The sequence below is a fragment of the Chiroxiphia lanceolata genome, chromosome 1 (genome assembly GCF_009829145.1).
Source record: "Chiroxiphia lanceolata isolate bChiLan1 chromosome 1, bChiLan1.pri, whole genome shotgun sequence".
In the NCBI taxonomy this organism is placed as follows: domain Eukaryota; kingdom Metazoa; phylum Chordata; class Aves; order Passeriformes; family Pipridae; genus Chiroxiphia; species Chiroxiphia lanceolata.
In genome coordinates this window covers 88,289,982-88,309,516 of record NC_045637.1, presented here as the reverse complement: position 1 = coordinate 88,309,516, position 19,535 = coordinate 88,289,982, and the positions used below count along the sequence as shown (strand labels likewise).

At 45.8% G+C, this 19,535-nt stretch overlaps 1 protein-coding gene and 1 long non-coding RNA gene across 3 annotated transcripts in view; one reads left to right on the top strand and one right to left on the bottom strand.

Moving 5' to 3' along the window:
• RREB1 (ras responsive element binding protein 1) overlaps nt 1-12,452 on the bottom strand; it is a 124,747-nt gene extending 112,295 nt beyond the window's left edge. The window contains exon 1 of one of the 2 annotated variants that reach the window (XM_032685590.1): nt 12,183-12,452. In XM_032685590.1, coding sequence (XP_032541481.1) covers nt 12,183-12,222 — 40 coding nt within the window. In that variant the 5' untranslated portion in view covers nt 12,223-12,452. Of the gene's footprint in view, nt 1-11,423; nt 11,516-12,182 lie in introns of those variants that run through there. The other variant, XM_032685608.1, reaches the window with a different exon arrangement.
• Nucleotides 12,453-12,903: 451 nt separating this feature from the next.
• On the top strand, nt 12,904-15,427 carry LOC116785738. Its single transcript, XR_004356694.1, has 2 exons — nt 12,904-14,065; nt 14,812-15,427. It is a non-coding gene; the product is annotated as an uncharacterized LOC116785738 (long non-coding RNA).
• The last annotated feature ends 4,108 nt before the right edge of the window (nt 15,428-19,535 follow it).

Sequence of the window (19,535 nt, the reverse complement as noted above, 5' to 3'; positions counted from 1 at the left end):
GGCCGCTGGCAGCCTTTCCAAAGAAACCTAAGTGGAAAAAAAAAAGGCAGCTTTCATTTCCAGCCTCTGGTCAGAAATGCCTGGCAATTTTTGACAGCATGCTGTGGATTGAAGGAACTGCAGCTTTTCTTCCCGGAAAGCCAAAGCACAAGTTGCCCTTAGGACTTTGTCACCTAGAGGAGAAAAACATGTGCTCTGCCCTTCCTCTCCCCCACGTGCAGAGACAGCCTGCCAGCACCAGAGACCACTCTGCACAGCTGTTACCCTGTTTTAAAGCAGACCCATCCATGGAGGCAGCTGTTCTCCAGCCAAACGATGATAGCAGAGCAGTAGAAAGTGCATCCAGATCACCCAAGTGCACAAAGCGGGTGCAAGACATCTTCCAGGCACAGGAGAGGGGTCACTGCAGCACTTCTTCTTCTCTCTACTGCTCCCCACAAGGGCAAGAAACAGTGCGAGGGCAGGTAAGGTGTGCCAGGGCACCTTTCGGCCCAGTCAGTCCCACAAGAGCAGGTTTTAGGCAGCTGGCTATCCGCAGCTGGTAATCCCAGTGGCGTGGTGCGTCCCCGAGCTGAGCCACAGCCAGATCCGGGGAGTGAAAAGGTGACAGCCAAGCCAACTTCACATACACCCTTGGAGCCTGCAGCTCAGACCCCATGTCAAGATTAGGAAACTATGCGCACACAGAGAGCACATGAGCTGCTGGAGTACTTTGATTTAACTCTTGCACACACCATATGCTGAAGAAGTTTGGCTTTGTGGCCACGTTTCTTGCTGGCTTTCTTCAAAGCGAACTCTCCTCAGGCCGCAAAACCTGTGACACTTCCTTGGGCCGAGCAAAGCCTCCTCATGCAGGTCAGGAACTCGAGTCAGTGAAACAAACTTGGAGCTGTGGCTCACATGGGTTAAAGATTCTGGTTTGAGTCAGGAATACTTTTCCTGAAAGCAAAATGCAGGCCCCGGTCCTGAAACACTTCCCCTAAGTTTGCCCATGCCAGCATTTTGACTTAAATGGAACAACCTACTTAAGTAGAATTATATCTGTGTTTAAAGTGTCTGCAGGATCAGTGCTTGGCTTGATCTAGACTTGCCAGTGACATACACACCCCAGCAAATTTAGAAAATAACTCGAGAGCTATCAGGATAAGCTGTGTTAAGACAAAAAAGAAATGGATAAAGATCATAACCCCCACCACGGTACATTTTAAATTTACATCTATGTATGTTGGAGGATGATTCACCAGGGCAGGAGAAATAGGGATGCCTGAAGGCTATGGCTGGAGGCACGAGAAAGATCCCTAATACTCAGTTTATCTGGGCAAAGGAGAGTCTCAAAACCAAGCAGGTCTGCACTAGAAACACTGATAATTCTAGGAGTCACGCTTTTAGTTTTACCTCTTCTAAGGAATAAGAATTTAAGCAAAGTAATGTTAGCAATCCTAAACTGCAAAGAAACCCCCCTTCAGCCAAGAAACAAACTCAACTCCTTCCTTCTCTGTACTGAGCACAAAGGCAGCAGACAGAAACACGAGTTTCCCTGGAAGAAACCAGTCAGATTCATTCAAATCTTCCTGAAGCACAACAGGGCAGAACCCATTCCTGTTCCCAGAGCTTATTACAGTAACATGACTAAACATGCTCAGCACTCCAATGTGATAGGATGCATCCATTTGCTGATGCCAGAGGAAGATGTGTGTCTCTTCTACATGGCACTGCTCTCGCAGGCTGCTTTTCAAAAGATGTTTTGAAAAGCGACCTGCTGCGTACATTCTTAACAAGTCATAGTATCACTGGCTGTACAAGTGTTTGACCTCTACTTGCTATGCACTGTAGACAAAAATCTGACATCAGCTTATTCCAACCTTAGTAACACCAAACTGCTTCTACGAAGCTACAACAACACACCGATAAACTCCCAGATGGAGCCCTGGAGTGCTGAAAATGCAACTAGTTTAGTACTTGAGCTCACGTTTTTTAAATTTAGGTTGGTTTAATCCAAGTGAGTAACGTGATTAAAATGGGAGTCTTCTCTGGAGGTCTAATTTCTAGATGTTTCCATTACTCCATATGCTTTCATGCTGTATAAACATAACAAATGATATGTCCATCACTTTGGGGATGATTTAAGAATTCAGTTTAAAACTATAACACAAGTCATTCAAGGCAACAGAATTAGATTACTCTGTGAATCGTAAGAGCCAGCAACTGCACTTCATTTCAGTCTTGGGAAGGTGATATATTGAGGGGATGACATCTTTCTATTCCCAGTCTCTTCTAATTTCTTAATTTCAGAATCTTGACATTTGCCACTTTTACATACAGACTTAAAGCAAAACGGAGAGAGAAGGACATGATCTGACTATGATGGTTTAAAACACATATTAAAGCCTGGAGCTTATTTGCTTCTAAACCAAACAAGACACAGACCCCTGAACACGTGTATATACTTGCACCTATACTACCTAGAAAATAAATAAATAATCATGTGCAAAAAAGGCATCTATGAGAGCTGCCCAAATGCTGCCTTGGAACCAAAGCTGTCTGTTTATAAGGAGACACCTCAGCAGCAGCAGTGCAGGTTCCCAGCATGCCTTTACGTTGGTATCTGGAAGGGCTCCACTATAGGGTAAGAAGATAGTTATAATTAAACATTTATACTGAGGCAGTGCCGAGCAGGTCGGTTCCGCAGCATGTTAGGTGGCTTTTCAAAACTCGGTAATTGAATGCTGATCCCTGCCCTGAAGAGTTTACAGAGTAGGAAATCAAAGCATAACACTTGGCATCTGTATACCAGGAATTAAACAAAGACCACCACCAGTTCATTTCCTGGGTCTTTGGACTAGGCGGCTCATATAAACATCCATTACCAGAAATAGTGGAAATTTTTAAATCAGCAGTCTGGACATTCCTAATCCACATCTGTGCAGCTCTGTTTGAATTAGTAGCTGGGACAGTAACTACAGCATGCAATTTTCACATGCTGCTGGCATCTTCTTGTTCAGTGTAGATTATTTTTGGCCCAAATATTTTTCAGCAATCATTTTGAAAAGACAGTGAGCACACAAACGGAAACACTTACTGCAAGTCAGTCGACTCAGGCAGTGCAACCACTAGAGAGGTTGCCAACACATGAGGTCGAAAGTCAGCCAACAGCAGATCCTTCTGTTCTGGATCTCTAGGATGATCCCAGCAAGGCATCAGTACATCTACAATGCAATACTAGCACATGCTGGCTGTTGGGCAGACCACGACCCTATGCAAGTCTGTGGCATTGCAAATCTACTAACCCACATCTTTTCCTATGGAGATTAGAAGTTACGCAATGGTGCAAATAAAAACTCTGGCCCCAAACACACAGGGGCCATCTCTGTCCCAGATCCATCCTCAGGGAGAATTTTCTACATTCCCCTTTTCCTGCAGGGAAGGACGGGTCTGGGAAGGGCAAGTCCTCCTCCCACTCACCAGAGTGAATACACTTGAGAAAGTTAAAGCACAGCCTCCAGGATTTAGAAAAGGGATGTAGCACTAGCTGTACTTTCAATGATGCCCAAAATCTGGATGGAAGAGAATTTAGCCAAAGTAGGCTATTATTATATCACAAATTCAGTTTACTGTTTATTAAACAAGCACTGAAAACAGATGCACTGACTTTGTAACTACACCTGTACGAATTTCAAACACAAAAAACCAGAAAAACACTATGAGTATTTCAGTTTTTCAAAAGTTTCCTGGCATCTTTCATGCTATGAATGCTCAAGAGCTTTCAGCTGCATATACGCTGCATAAAATCTTAGTCCAGTGAAGCCCGAAAGAATTTTGCTGTTGATTCAAATGAAGCCACGTTTTCCACTTCTACATACTATTTACACATCTATTGATTTATTAAACATGTAACAGCAACTGTAATGGGGCATAATCTGTGTTCAGCTGGGTCCACTTAATTGTTCTGTGAACACCTTAACTTTCATTTGTTGGCTTTTGAGCACGTAAAATGAGTAACCTTGCCATTTATTTCTAACTTTTTTTCTTTCCTGAGGGAAAAGGGAACCATGGAAAATTCTCAGCCACTAGATTTAAGGAGCTTACAAGTTCCAAAAGGTTTGCAAGTAGAGATTGGGAACTGCTTGAAACTGCAGTTACGGAGGCTGCGGAGTTTACAGAATCCGCCAGTTCCTTCCTGCAGAGTTTATAATCTGCATGGCTTCCTCCCAGGGTAACTGGCATCCACTCCGAGGTACGGATCGTTTCACTCACCCCTAGAAATTCACCCCCTGCTTAGGTCGAACATGGTAGCCACTTCGTGTTCAGCAAAGAGACACTGCCATTTTGCAAAAAGGAGGAACAAAGACAGAGGATGGAGAATATTTCTCCCATAAAGTGTAGGTAGCACTGATACGAAAATAAATTCTTTACTTTGTGAAGAAAAGCAGAGTTTCCAATGATAAAGGAAGTTTACAATAGGGAAAAGAGGGCACTGTGGTAGAGCTCTCTTTACCCTTTTGAAGCATGGACAGTCAGGCTCCTGACAGTTCAAAGACTGACAGGAGACCTTACCAAGCAGAAAAGCCACCTATCTGCTGTAAAAGCTGGGAAGTTGCTCCAAGACTTGTTCCAGAACCTGCCAAGGACCACAGTTTTGAACCTTACTTGGCAATGTAGTAAGATGTACTTAGCAACACCTGGCTGGGCCAGGAGGAAAAACAAATGATACCTGCAGTGGTTAAGAAAACAGACGAAAAGAAATATATTTTCCAAGTCAACTAAATACAAGACGTAAGTTACATCTCTGTAGAGGAGCACTTGTCATCGCACTCATAGTACTTCCCCTGGAAAATACAGTCAAACCTCACAAATGGAAGTGCTTAGTAACCCAGCTACAGCTCTTCTACATCTGGCTTTTATGGCACATGCTTCCCCTTCCTGATTCTTCAGTGTCTCACTTAAAAAGCAACCCTCCTCCTGCAGCTATCCTCCCTTCCACCCAAAAGCATAAGGATGTATACACAGCTAAATATATCCAGCTGAAAAACAATTCAGGATACCTTAGTGTATTTGGGGAGAAGGAGGGGACGAAGCAGGCAAGCACATGCACAAGACATCACAGACACCTTGTGTGTTTCCTCAATACACCGGCAACTGCATCAATATCAGAAAAAAAATGCACACAGGAATGAAGAACAGCACACAGATATTCATGTCCCGGCTGCTTCTTGTTCTCAAAACACGAAGAGCACCGAGACATGATGAACTTAATTTAATGAAGAAAATACATTTTGTGTAACAAAAAGAGGAACCTAAACCAGGCTCTTTCCCCTACCCAAATCTGTGAGTGGTCCAAACTAAAAGTGATGTTGCTCCCTAAAGGAAATACAAGGAAGTACTGCAGTTTATTGGTGCGAACTCCAAAGCAGTTCTCCCTTGTCCAAGCCCTAATGTTACCAGTGTGAAGGTGTTCAGCCTGAACAGAGTAATGGAATTTATTGCTGTGATGCAAGTGCTCTGAGCAAAGCACTCCCAGGTACCGATACACCTGAACACTGACATCACCTGCTGTATGAAACAGGACTAACAAGGGCTAGAGTTAAAGGTAGCTAATCACACATGATAAAAGCAACGGCCACCTACACTTCAGTGTGAACATTTTGCTTCTCTCATCCTCAGGGAGGAAGCACATACCTAAATTAACTAAAAAAAGGTTTGTCAATAGCTGATCATCCTCCATGTTCAAAGGACAGATGATGCAAGCCCCCATTCCTGAAACACCTACATTTGTGGTGTTTCAAGAGAGCACCTGTTAAAATATCTACCAAGAGCTGGCAAGTGGAGAAGTCTTACATTTATGAGAGGCTGGCAATTCCACGATTAATCACAAAACACCTTTCTCTTTTAGAACCAAATTAACAAGTCACTCAGGCACATCAGCATATAAAATGCCCACAATACCTAACACACTTTTTACCCAGAGTAACTTAGAAGTCTAAATGCCACTTTTCAAAGCTGACAGAAATCACACTGGCAATTCACTTGGCCATTGTGTGCAAGCACCATTCCCACACTTTTTGACAGCTCTACACAAATAACATCCCTCGAGCAAATGGATCTTACAAAGAAATTTCAGACAGCAGGACATAGGGATGTCTTCTTCAAAAGGAAAAGGATCTCTCAAAATCCTGAGATTATAGAAGTAAATAATTAAATAAGATTAAACACAAAACATTTTTGCTCGGTAAGGTTAGGTGCAGGAAAACGAATTTAAAAGTTGCGTTCCACAAGCTTCTACGGGAGGATCTGCAAAGGAGACAGGGGAGGCCATCAAGGCCTAAAAGGCCTCCCTCTCTAATGGTCCTTGGAATACCTATTTTAGCTCAGAAGCCTAACAAACAATGCCCTGGGGGATTTTGACAGCTTTTCTTTTCCCTTGCTGTAGCACCTCTGTGGATGGCTGGGACTCTGCAGATGAATCCTATTGTTGAAACAGCTGCCTCTCTCTACATCTTTAAAGAGGTATTCAGATTCTCTCAGCCTTACTTAGTTGAATCACTCTGAATAAACAGTCACCACCCATCAACTACGTATTTTGGTAAGGCACCTATTCAAAGGCAACCACCTTTATTGATTGCTAGGCTGGCCAACCTGAAAGCTGAAATGTCCTTATTAAAAAAAAAAAGCAGGATACACCTGAAGGCCTGTGTTGTTTCTAAAGGAAGCACAGGTCCAGGCGTTGCTCAGTGACATCAGAACAATTCCTCTCTGACTGCAGGAGGCTGCTCTAACAGGTTTCATACCAGCACAGCCACGAGCCAAGTATCCCACTGACTCTTCTCCCTTTTGTCCAGGCCCTTTTCCTTGTTCTGCCCCTTTTCCACCACAACAGGAACAAGCCACCCAACAGGAGTCCAGAGCATATGCCCCAGCTGGCAATTATTTCTACTTTCAACATTTCATAATAAAGCATTAGCACAAGCTCTAAATAAGTTTTGTCACCCTGCTCAGAGTAAAATGCTGAGGGAAGGGGGGTGAGATGCTTCTGTCTCAGAACCTTGCACTCTTCTAAGTCACTGGCCTTCAAATGTTGCTATTCAAAACAGAGTGGTAGGGTGAGGTAGAGGGAACACCTTCAGGTGGGAAAAACATCCTGACTGGCAGACATCAAAGATAAGCCATCATCACATTTCTTGCACCAAAGAAGAACAAAGAGTCAATGCTCCTGAAATTCCTGTTCAGAAGTATCCCAGAACAGAGCCAGCACTTCCCACCTTGGCCAATCTCACCTATGTTCATTTGTAATCAAATGCTGATAACCAAACTTGGCCTGGCAAAACTCTGCAAACTTCAAGCCCATCCTGGCTCCACACAAATAGCTAACTTTTCCGTGTATCACCAGAGAGTGGCATTTCCAAAGATACCCAAGACCTGCCTTTGAAATCACTGCCCATAAAGATGCTTCCAAATGTGCAGGTGGGGGGGGAAGCCACAGCTCCCATAGACGCTGGTTTATGTAGGATATTTAAAACAAAACAACAGCCAACCAAACAAAATAAAACAACCCACAGAGAGACAGGACTCCTCATATGCCTCCCCAACGAAAATCTGCTTTAACTGCTGAACAACAACTAGACAAGCCCAATCTCTCACCTCAAAGCAAGAAACAAGCTGTTGCATCGTCTCCGAAAATAATTCCTTGTCACCTCAAAGTTTACATCTGCTCCTTAAGACACTTTCCAGCAAAGCTGCAGGGTACCTGAGCACTCCATCCACGATAAAGCTGTACTCAAAAGAACACGAAGCAGTTCCTGGCCCTTTTCCAAGCTGCAGAATACTCTTGACAAGGTGTATTTTAAAGCAGTAATCCTATGACTGACCATCCTGCTTGAATTCAGAAAGGAGTTAAAATAAAAAGACACAGAGCAACAGGCATTCTCACTACCTTGAGGAGAACAAAATGCAGCACTACCATCCTCCTCTACAATTATCTCCCAAGCAAGAAGCTACCACATCAACAAGGCAGCCGTTGCAAACTGGTCTAGTAACACGGTTCAATAATACACTCATTTCAAAACAACCTTTATTGTGCTGAAAGAAGAAGACATGATTTCACATGTTTTAAAGAGTGTACACCTAAAACACAGATTTCCAAACTTAGGCATCATTCATCAAAAAGTTAAAAGGGGCTTTTTCCGCACATGCACAGATTTCAGACTAACAGGATTTACTTGTTTTCTGTCTGTTCCTGGGGAACCTTTGCAGTTTTTTTCCCAAGACTGTCCCTACAGGCTGCTATCCAACATACATCAGATGCTCTTGGAGCAACAGATAACTCTGGAAGGACATTTATAAAGGGCACAAATCAAGTAAAATTTAGGCATATTGGGGGAGGGTAGAATTACTCCTGTATGCAGATAACCTGAACACTTGACACAGTCCCCTGGAAAGCTTTATTCGTGCATCTAAGTATTTTTTTTCAGATGTCTTACTAGCAAAACATGTATTTTAAGTCAATAAAAAAATTATTGCAACTTAAAAAGTGAATCCCTTTCAAAAACACTCAGGTTAATTTTAGCATCCTTCTGTTTAGCTGCTTAGCAACACTTATCCTATGACCTTCTAAGCACCACCTACTTTTACAAGGGATAATGAATATAATCAAAGGGATTTATCTATATGTTTTTAATCTATACAATGTTAAGTACATCGACAGTTTTTATTTAAATGAGAAATCCAACTGAGAGTAACTTAAATTGTTTCTCCTCAAGAAAGTTTCACAAACTAAAGTCAAGCTACTCTTATGACTGTAGTATGACTTCAGCACATGCAAAATTATAAAATCCTTAAGGAGCAAGGAAAGCGCTACAGAAGTCAGTGTTTCTACACCTTGAGAAACACTGCACTTGCCTTTGGTACCAAAAGAGATTACAGATATTACTAATGGATAACAAAGAGATTTAAGTTTTTCCAGTTTTGAAACTTCCAAGTATCTCCTCATCCTCAGAATCAAAAAGAAAAGCCATTTGGTCAGAGGGTCACTGAGTATTGTGAAGAGTTAAGAATGGACACACAACCTGGGTGAGCTGAGTCAGAATAAGATGCTTCATTACACTGAAATCTGCAACTAAAGCTTCAAACACCCAGGTCCAGGTGAAAAAACAAACAAACAAACAAAAAACCCCAGAAAAACAGTCAGCAAATACCCTGCTCTATTCTGTCTTAATACCAAGCCACATATATATATATATATATATTTAGAGTCATTAGTTATCAAAATGTGTAAAAGTGACTACATAAATAGTCACTTCTGATGAGCAAACAACAGTTTGACTACTAGAAGCTGTCTGTGAAATGAGAGCAGAATAAAAGTTTACTCCATTGCACTTTAAGAATGGTGTTTTCCCAACTACATGATAGGAATTCAGTTCCAAATACGGATGCCAGGAGGAGGAAGGTGAGGGAGCAAAAGAGGCCACACTCGGTCGAGAACAGCTGCCCCGCAGCAAGAGAAGCTGGATGTGTCCCTGCCGGCAGGTGAGGGAGAGCCCTGGTACTCTGATTGATTGGATGATGGATTCATGCTGTTTCTGGGTTTCTAACAAACAAAAGGGCCTATTCTTTCCTGGATGTACCCAACTCCCGTTAAGGCTAATCGGCATTATGCAGGCACACCAAGAAAAGACTATGTACCCTTAAGTCTTCAAAGAGAAAATTAAAACCTAAAACAAATATGGCTGGCCTGACCCTGAGTCACTGCATCCCTTTCACGCACGCTGACCCTGTGGAAAACAGGAACTGCGGTAACAAAACTCGGTGCTTGTGTCAAAACGACAGACCTCAACGAAAAAACTTCAGCCATCATAACAGCTGTCTACTGTGCACTGTAGGGGTGGCAACACAGCATTATTTAGCAACTACTCCTGTTGTTAATAGGCAAGTTATTTTCCAAGGCACGGGGCTGGATCTTGGAACGGTAAGAAACATCAGCTGCATTTGCTGTATCTCCTAGACCACTGCCCCCAGATCACACTGAACTAGAAGTTTACTTTCTCAAATACGTAAATACACTTGATCTTATCTCCAAGAGAAGACAGACGAAAGAATGAGTCGGACTTAAAACTGGATGGTTGGTCTCCCCCCACTAACACTACCCTGCCTCTCCTCCAGAAATCAGCTCAGTGGCTCCCGGGCAGGATGCTGGCTCCTGGGCAGGCAGGACCAGAGCATCAGCCGCGGGCCGGACACCCCGGCGCGGCCGTGGGAGGGCGGCGGGGCACGGAGGCGCCCGGGCCTCCGCGGGGTGCGCAGCCGAGCAGAGCGGGCCGGGCAGGGAAATATGCTGAGCCAGGAGAAGCGCTCTCCTCCTCCTCCTGCGCAACCCCGCGAGGATGCCGAGCAGGCGAAGATATCGCAGCCGAGAGGTGAAACGGGGAAAATTATTTAGGAAAAAAAAAAAAAAGAGAGAGATAAAAAAAAAAAATCAAGCGTGCGTGCGGAGGGGAGGCGGGGGAGAAGCGCAGGGAGAAGAAGCCAGAGGAAACTTATCTGCGACATGACAAAGTTCAGTCCACCACCCTCCCTCCTCTACTGAAAAAAAAGTTGCAGCATCTCGGCTCGCCGCACTCCCCCCCGGCCCGGCCCGGCCCGCGACCCCCGCGGCCCCTCACCCTCAGCGAATGGGGCGGGGGGGATGCCGAGCCCGTGTGTTACAAACTGGGCAGGAGGAGCTGCCTCGCATCCTCACCCCGCGGAGCCGCGGGGGGGGTGTCCCGGCCCGTAGCAACAGCGATGGGGAGGGAGCGCAGTCGCCCGAGAGACGGGTCTCGGCCGGCTCCCATCCACACCGGGCACCGCGGCGGGGGGGCGGCCGCCGCGCCGCCCCCAACTTTGTTTTCACCCCAAACACCGCCACTACGGAGGGGGAACACTGCCTCGCCGCCCCCCCCTCCCGCCCCCCCCGCGCCAAGATGGGTGTGAGTGGGGGCGAGGGCCCGGACACCCCTCCTCAGCCTCGGATGCTGCCCGGCTCCTTCCTGTAGTGGTGACGCCGCCCAGGCGTCCCTGCCCGCCGATGGCCCCTACGCACAGGGATGTGTTCCTGGCACCGCACAAAGACAGCAGAACCCGGGGGGAGGGGGGGGGACCCGCGGGGGGGCAGCGCCCCCCACCCTCCCCGGGCACGGCTCCCCCCCGCCCCCGCCGCGCAGGCCGGCAGGGGAAAGGACACGCACGTCTCTACCGGGACGGATGGGGGGGGGGGACGGGGGAGCGGGTGAAGAAAGTGGAGGAAAGGGGAAAAAATAAAATAAAGTGAGGAAGAAGGGGAGAGAGGAGAGGGGAGAGGTATGAGGGTGCCGAGGAAGGGCAGGTACGGCCGTCCAGCCCCGCCGGGGGGGCGGAAAGTCAGCGGAGAGATGCGCAGCGCAAGCCGGCTCTACCTGCGAAGAAGGGGCGCCTTCATCCCAACTTCCCAGCTCCGGCGCGGCCCTCCCAGCCGAGAACAGCGGGCAGGGGCCGCCGCGGGACCCGCCGCCACCGCCGGCAGGAAAATAAGCCCGAAGGAAAAGTTAAAAGGCAGTCTCGGGAGACGGGGGCGAGCCGGGCTAAAAGATGTTGCTTCCTCGCAGCCCCATCCAAATTGTGGCGGTGGCTGGTTAAAAATAAACTTTGCAGCAGGAGGGGGGGGATGATCTGGCCGGATTCCTGAGCTCAGACGGTTTAATATGGATGAGCATCAGGTCCTGAAGGCAAAACGCCGCGGCTGGTGCCGCTGGTTGGTAGAAAGTCTGCAACAGGGAAGGGGAAAAAAAAAAAAAAAAAAACAGGAGCCGCGGAGGGAGGAGAGGAGAGGGAGGAGCGGGGGAAGGGAAGAGGGAGGCTGCACGAACTCATCATCATCTCCACCGCTGCCAGCCAAACTTTTTTCCTCCTTTTTTTTTTTTTAAAGGAAACTTTTTCCCCCCAGTAACAAGCATTTAATTTTTAAAAATAAGTCGCACAACCAGCCGACAGGCTGCAACGTCCTCACCCCCACGCCTGCCCCCTCCAAGAAGTTTATTTTTCCTCCTCTTTCTCCCCCCCCTCACCTTAAGAAAAAGAAAAGAAGAGGAAAAAAAAAAATAGATCCCTCCGGAGTTAAGGCACGCTCCTGTCCTTTGTGAGGGAGCGCGGCGGCCGGGCAGCCCCGCGGTACTTACGCCGGACTTTGCTGGGGCTGGGCTGCTTGCGCCGCGACATGCCGGGAGGATGGGCCGCCGGGGGGGCGCGGGGGCGCGCCGGGGGGAGCGCGCACGGGAGGGAGCCGCAAACTTGTTCCGGAAAAAGGAATCAAAATGGCGTTTCTGTGGATGTGCAAAGTTCATCAACTCCGCGCTAACTTCCCGTCCTCCGCGCCTCCCTGGAGGGGAGAGATGGGCACGGTTAGGGACCCCGCCGCGCCGCGCTCCGCGGGCGCCCCCGCCCCCTGCCCGCCCCCGCGCTGCCCCGCGCACCCTGATAAGGAGACACATCACGTGTCGCTCCGGCTCCTCTCCCGGGGACGCGCTACCGCGGCAGCAGCAGCCTGTTGCAAATAGCATCTCTAACTCGCCCTCGTCGCGGGGAGGGAGGGGCGCCTCCAAGGAGAGGAGTGAGCACAACTTTCCTCCCCCCCGCTTCTTCCTCCCTCTCTCCCTCCCTCCTGCGCCCGGCAGCGCAGCAGCGGGATGCCCCGGGCAGGCGCGGGGGGAGCGGGGGGGCGGCCAGGTGCCACGCGGCGCCCCGCGCCCTCCCGCTGCTCCGGCGGCCGCGCCCGCGGGGCTCTCCCGGGGCTCTCCCAGGCGGGCCTGCCCTGCCCTGCCCGGCCCGGCTCGGCCCGGCCGGCGGCCACGCTCCGGGCCGGGCGTGCGTGTCCCCCGAGCCGGCGGCTCTCCCCGGCTCGGGGCTGGAGCGCATCCGGAGCCGCCGGTGGTGGTGTTGCGCTGCCGGCTTTAAGGAATTCATCGGGGCTCTCCGCTGCCCGTGGAAATGTCTGTGCGTCCTCCTCTTCCCAGCCCAGTGCCTCACCAGGTACAGCGTCCGCAGCCCGCTGCTCTGCTGGCAGAAGTCGGCTTCTGGTTGTGTTTGTTTGTTTCCTCAGAAACTTTCGTCCTTGCGCGATTTGGGTCTCAGCTGGGGTCAGTCATCCATCCAGCTGACGAAACCTAAAGGACGTGAAATTTAACAGGACCCTGAACATCAGCATAGGAGCAGGAGGTCCAAATGCTATTCCTAATCAAAGGCAAGATGCGGCTGGTTGCAAGCACGGGTAGTTACACGCTGCACAGGCGCTGTGCACGGCACTGCATGCACGGTCCTTCCTCCACTTTCCTTGCTGTGGAAGTTCAGAGATGTAGAAGAAGACTCAACAAGTGATGGAGAGGTGTGTTCAGAGTCGTGGGGCTTTCACTTTAAAGACAGTACTGGTTTAAAGTTGTGTGACAAATAATAACAGTACATAAAAACAAAATATTTGGCAACACTCCATCTTGAAAGCTTGATAGGGAAAAAAAAAAGTAAACCAACACTGCTTCCGAGGAGTGTCCTAATGAGTATAGCAGGAACCAGTTACCCGTTTACACTTTATGGAAATGGTTATTTACACTATGTCTAAAGCTGCTAAAGCTAGGCCTTTTAAAGTTGCTATTGGTGAGATGGAACCTAAAGTCTCTGGCTGGTTTTTTTTTTAAAGAAATCAAGTTATGACCTCTGGGCAAAAGGCTTGTACCAGCTTATATGGTATCCTATCTCTTCATTGAAAAGGGATTCACATGGAAAAGAAGGCTAAGTTCCAGGTATGTGGCAGGAAGCCCTCAACCTACTCTTTTCAAAAACGGTCTGTAGCCTGTAAGATGTCATGATTAACTTCATTTGCACCATTCTTTTCAAGTACTGGATAAAGGCATACAAGTCCAGAATACACAGGTCCTGTCTCAAAGACGTGAGCTGTGCTTCATGTCAGGAATAGCTCTCTTCCCTTATGGACTCCCAAGTAAAACACCTGCAGGTGTGGTGAGCTGGAAATTGGAAAAGCCAAAACTGCAAAACCGAAAGGCGCACACGTGTATGTATTCAGAACCTGAAACTGCAGCTTTAACCTGCTTGTGTTTGTTGTGGTGGTTTCTGCAGGCTGAATTTTTGTCACCTGAGTTTTGTGCAGTGTTACACATGAGCTTTGTAGATAAATTTTAATACCATTAAGCTCTGTTAAAGCGGAGTTGCTGACTGACAGAAGAGCAATATCATGCTTTACCCCACAATATGAGCCACAAACATTAGAAAGCACATGCTAATCGTTCTAAGGTTCTTATTTTACCAAAAACAGTCAAGGGAAGCCATTACAAATAAATTGATTGCAAAGTGTCTTTAACCTTTTCATCTCTGTCCCCGTTGTACCTGCCAACCTGCAGTGGCAGAGCTGCTGGTAAATTCAACAGCTTTGTAGCCAGCTTACATCTTTACTTCAGTATCTCTTGTGGTCAGGCATCCAATTAAACAAAAACCTGAGCAGTTGGACCGTCTCAGGCTCAGCCTTAAAACATATTATTCACATTGCAAGACTGCTGTGATTTAAGCCTGCACAGCACATACATACAGACTCAGGGAGACTGGGCCTGGTTTACACAGCCATTTACATAAGTGGCTGCAAGTGAAACTGGTGAAAATTCCTGTATGGGTAATCATATTTGGAGGTTAGCAATGCATGTATCATTGATCTCTGGCTAATATCTCTAGAGTAGTCTTGGAGGCATTTTGGACCACTTCTGTATGAAGATTCTCATCTACCCTTGATGTATTTTCTAACTTCAGAGGTGCTGAAGAGCCTTCGATGTGGGAAGTTTAGCAAGCATAGATGGAATAGAAGAACAAGTGTTTTTTCAGTTCAGCATCTGCTCTAGAAACGTGAAAATGTAAAGCTCACATTGGAAAAAAATCAGGATTTTAGTACTTGGAGAAAATATGGAGATAATTTTTTAATTGCATTTGTGTTTTTAACATCCCTGTTCTTTCAGAAAGATGTAATGAAGGGTGAACCAGTACATACCGTGTTACATTAATGCTAGAAATTAGAAAAAAAAACAAACACACAAACCCCCCAACAATGCAAAAGGGTAATGTAATAACAAAAAAACCTGGTTAACTACCAGGGTTTATGAAATAGTAAAAAGTGATATGTCTTTTAATAGTTTAGGAATTAATTATAATTCTGAGCTATTGCAAGGCAAGAGAAATTAAAACAACTCAGTTTTCCAACTTTCTGTCATTTGAACTCTTATAATGCATCAGGGAGGTAAAAAAACTATTGTGGCCTAATATTGAATGTAAAATTTGGGGCAAATGGGTTTTTTTATTATTATTTATTGGAGTGAAAGAGAAGGTAGAGATACTTTTTGTATAATAAAACCCACTGTTATGAATGACTCTCCCAGAATGTTACTACATGGCTTACATGATTTTCATAACTACAATTTCTACCATCTACATTACTGTGGTTTAGCCCATCTCCTGTGACCACTCTATAACAGTTTAAGTAGTAAGTCTTTTTTCTCCTAGGACTAGTCAGTTTCTATACAATATCCAGTTTCTGGGTATTGTGATATCAATACTTAATAGTGATGATAAACACACTAAGGGGCAAGACTTTCTCTAGTTTCTATATAACCCTCGCATAGCTCTCTAATCCTACACTGTGATGTTAAATACAATGAGCAATAGTAGAAATAAAAACAATAGTTTTGTGAAGGTGTTTAGTGTGTTATCAAATTCATTAACACCACTGGGTGACATAAAAGCCACCTGCTGTGGTCCCAAGAAAAGGACAACTCAGCCCCCACCCACAATTCAAATATCAGAGATGCTGATTAAAGGTATTCAAGGAGAGAAGAAAAACAGGATGTGTAGCTTATATGAAGGCTGCAATTTGAGGATGTCTTAAAGCATGGAGACTAAAGCTAACATTGGCAGTAAAAGAGGAGTTAAAGGTTAGCTAGAAAATCTTTCCCCCTTCCCCCATCTTATTTGACATTATCAATGTTCTCTGCCTTAGATCATGGTATTTAGAAGTTACTTTAATTTCTTGTAAACTTACACAACCCTTTCAGCCAAAACAGTTCTGAGTGAGGCAGTTCTCTTACTAACCAGGAATATTTCATTTGCTGTAAGAGGCAGGGTTGGACCCTGACTTTCTAACACCTCATGACTGCTGGGTGAGGGCAGCTGCCAGGCCCCAGCTCCCTCACCCTGTAGTGTGGCTGTCCAGCCACAGAGGATGTCAGAGGCATCGGAAGCCCCATGCCCTGCCTGAGCTTATGCCTGCCTGCATAGCATACAGAGTCCTCTCACTGCCATCCTTTTCCTGATGTCCTCACTCGTGTCAAGAGGCAGAACTCAGATGACATACTAATGCAGGGCAAAGCCTGCTTGGAGGATCAGAGAATACAGCCCTGAGGGCTTTGAGAAATAAGTCTTTATAAAACCTAAGACCCAAAGAAATGCTTAAATTTCCTTTATGTTTCAACCAGTTATTTCTTTAAATGAACAAACATGCTACTGCTGAGTCTTCTCATGGGTTGAGGTTTTGCTTTGCTTTAGTGGGTTTTTTCCTTCAACTGAGACACAGGTTTCTTGGATCAAAAATCCCTTATATACTAATGCAGAACTGACAAGTGTGACCACCACAGAGGCAGAGAATTATACAGAACAAAAGGGAAAAAGTTTAACTAAATATATTTCCTATAAATTGCTTGGAAAATTAAACTTGGTGAATTTGTGTATCGGAAAACCACGCAGAAAAGCACATCACGTAAGACCAGCTGCAAACCCTCTCAGAGCATTTGTCTGATGACACGGCATCATACAGCATTCCCGTTTTCCCCACTGAGGGAAATGTGATGCACCACCGTGCTCAAGTACCTTGGCCTCTGGAAATCGGGCTGCTGGGGAGCGAGGGAGTGGTGGAACTTGCTCCTGCAGCAACCCCACCCACTATATCCAAGGGCAGCTTTGGATGATCAGAAAGTCAAGGCCAAAGTTTCAGTCCAAATTTATCTTAACATTAGCCTTCACAGTGGGAAAGAAAAGCTGAGGTATCCCAGTGTGCTTAAGCAATTTCCTTCACATCACAACAGCCTGGTAGTGGCAAGGCTGGAATTAAAACCAGTATTTCTCCCCAAATCCCAGTGTAGTTCTTCGGGCACAAAGTCAGCCACTCTGCTGTGCGATTCTTCTCAGTAGACATTTAGTGATAACAAACAGCAAAAATAAAAGATCAAGTGTAAGTATTTGCTCTCTGTTTGCTCTAAGACATTTCAGCAGTGGAAAACTGACCTTGAGCTGACTCACAAGACTACCTTTTGACAAAGGACTCATCTGGAAATACAGAGACAGTATTTCTGAAACCCACACCACTTCCCCCCCCCCCCCAGATCACAACCTGTAGGGCATGTTGCAGAACTGCTTAAAGTCTCTGGCTGCAATAATTGCTAGTCCTATTCCTTCTCTCCTTTCACTGTGGGAGTCTCCAGCTGATGGATGCAATGCAGAGCAGCCCTGCTGCTGGGACTGGACAAGCTTGATGAACTAGTCCCTTTCCCCAGCTCTGGTTTTCAGGATGTGAAAAGTAGCAAAAACTATTCCCCTATACTATTGTAGCAATAACCAGTGTTTCTAAATCCTTTTTAGGGAAGTTCACCAACCTAAACCTATTCTTTCAAGATATAAAGTCATAACTATAGATAATGGCTAAAGGGATAATCAACTGATAATAAGCCTTGTAACCAAAAGAAACACTAGAGGCACAAAAGAGTGTTAATACAGTTTTAGTAATGAACATTCTTAAAAGAGAAGGATTTAAAAATAGTATGTTTTAAATGACTACAAGTAAGATTCCCTCCTGCAGATTTAATTAGTTAGCAGATTTTGGAACAGCACAGCCTACTTAGACTGTTTAAAAAGATAGCATGAAAAAACTAACAGGCAGATGTTTGACATTTACATTTTAAAGCAGTTCTGTGTTCACTAATCTGCACCTCAGAAACAGGTTGTATAACCTGTGTGCAAGTGTGTCTATTTAGAGACAGAGTGGGAAAAAGAACAACAGTAAGCAAAACCACCCGCTGCAATACTTTCACTTGTTTTAAAACTCTGCGTTGTTGCCCAGGTAATGCAAAAAACACAGGTGTGCAAAAAGAAGTTAGTGTTTAATGCCCAGCTTGTGATTTGGTACTGAACATGACATGTTTCATTCTTATTGACCACCCAGCCTCTCACACCTAATTGATTGTTGGCTTAAATGTGATTATTTTCCCTCCTGAAGGCAAGTAGTAAGCCAGCTGTGTGCTTCCCCTGTCCCATTTGCTAGGGAGAGTGGATTCTGAAACCTCTCACAAATAAAATAAATGCTCATGTTAACAGCAGCTTCTTCATGTTCAGTTGTTCAAAGGGCTGCAGTAGCACCAGTGGCAACATCAGCAGCTAAAGGAAGGCAGCAATATCCAGCTGAAGCATCACTTACTATCTTTCAGTGTTATAGGCTAGAAATGGAAGATGCCTGCTGTTCATTCCCTGAGGCTGCCACGGTATTTCTCTATGCAGTTTACTTTTCTGTATGGTCTTGGTTTTGTTTTAAGTATCCTCAGTTATGGAGGATTTGACAGCTACTGTTGGGAGCTTGGTCCATACTCTTGCAGGGTTTGCTATTGGGATGATTTTTCCAGCCTACATTTTTTTTTCTTAACTTCATAGCACAGCTAATTTTATCTTAAAGAGTGCAAGTAGAAAAGGGGATGGGAAGAAGGAAATCCCAACCAGCCCAGGGAAAATACAGTAGACAATGCTTTGAGATGCACCCATGAAGTAGCAGAAAATAGGTAGAGAGGGCCAGCAAGCAGCAGAGAAGCAAAGAAATAGGAAGTGAGGCAGCAGTCAAGAAGAAAGCATGCAAGGAAGCAGTTATCCTGCAGGAAAGGAAAAAGCAGGAAAATTTTCAAGGGCAGAGATTAACATTACTCGGGGGAGGCTGCAGTGACAGGATTTGGGGAAGAGTAGAGAGGAACCGAACTACCAGGAAAAAATGGCCAGTGGATGCAGTAGGCAAAGAGTCAAGGGGGAAGCAGAAGAAAATGGTAGGGCTCAGGTAAATGAGCATGAAGAGAGTCACTTATGCTTTTGTACCTGCTTAAATTGAGCTTTGTGCCTCCTTAAACCAGAAGCAAAATTGTGTTGGGACAGGTCTATGCCATACAGTTCTGCAGGCATACTCACACTGGTCAGATGTACAAAGGGATATGATTTGCAACTGAGGTGAAAACTGAGCTACGATACCAAAAACAGTGAATGTTTAGAGTTATTCAGTCAGAACCATACTTTCACCAGCACAGCTTGTGTTATTCAGACAAGCCACACTGGCAAAAGTACGGTTTTGCTGATGTAAATTGTCTCGGGGGTAGATATACTCTGCTGCAGCACATAGGGGCATAACTACACCAGTAGAGCTCTTTGCTTGTCAAAACAGCTATGCTGTATTAGCTGATTGT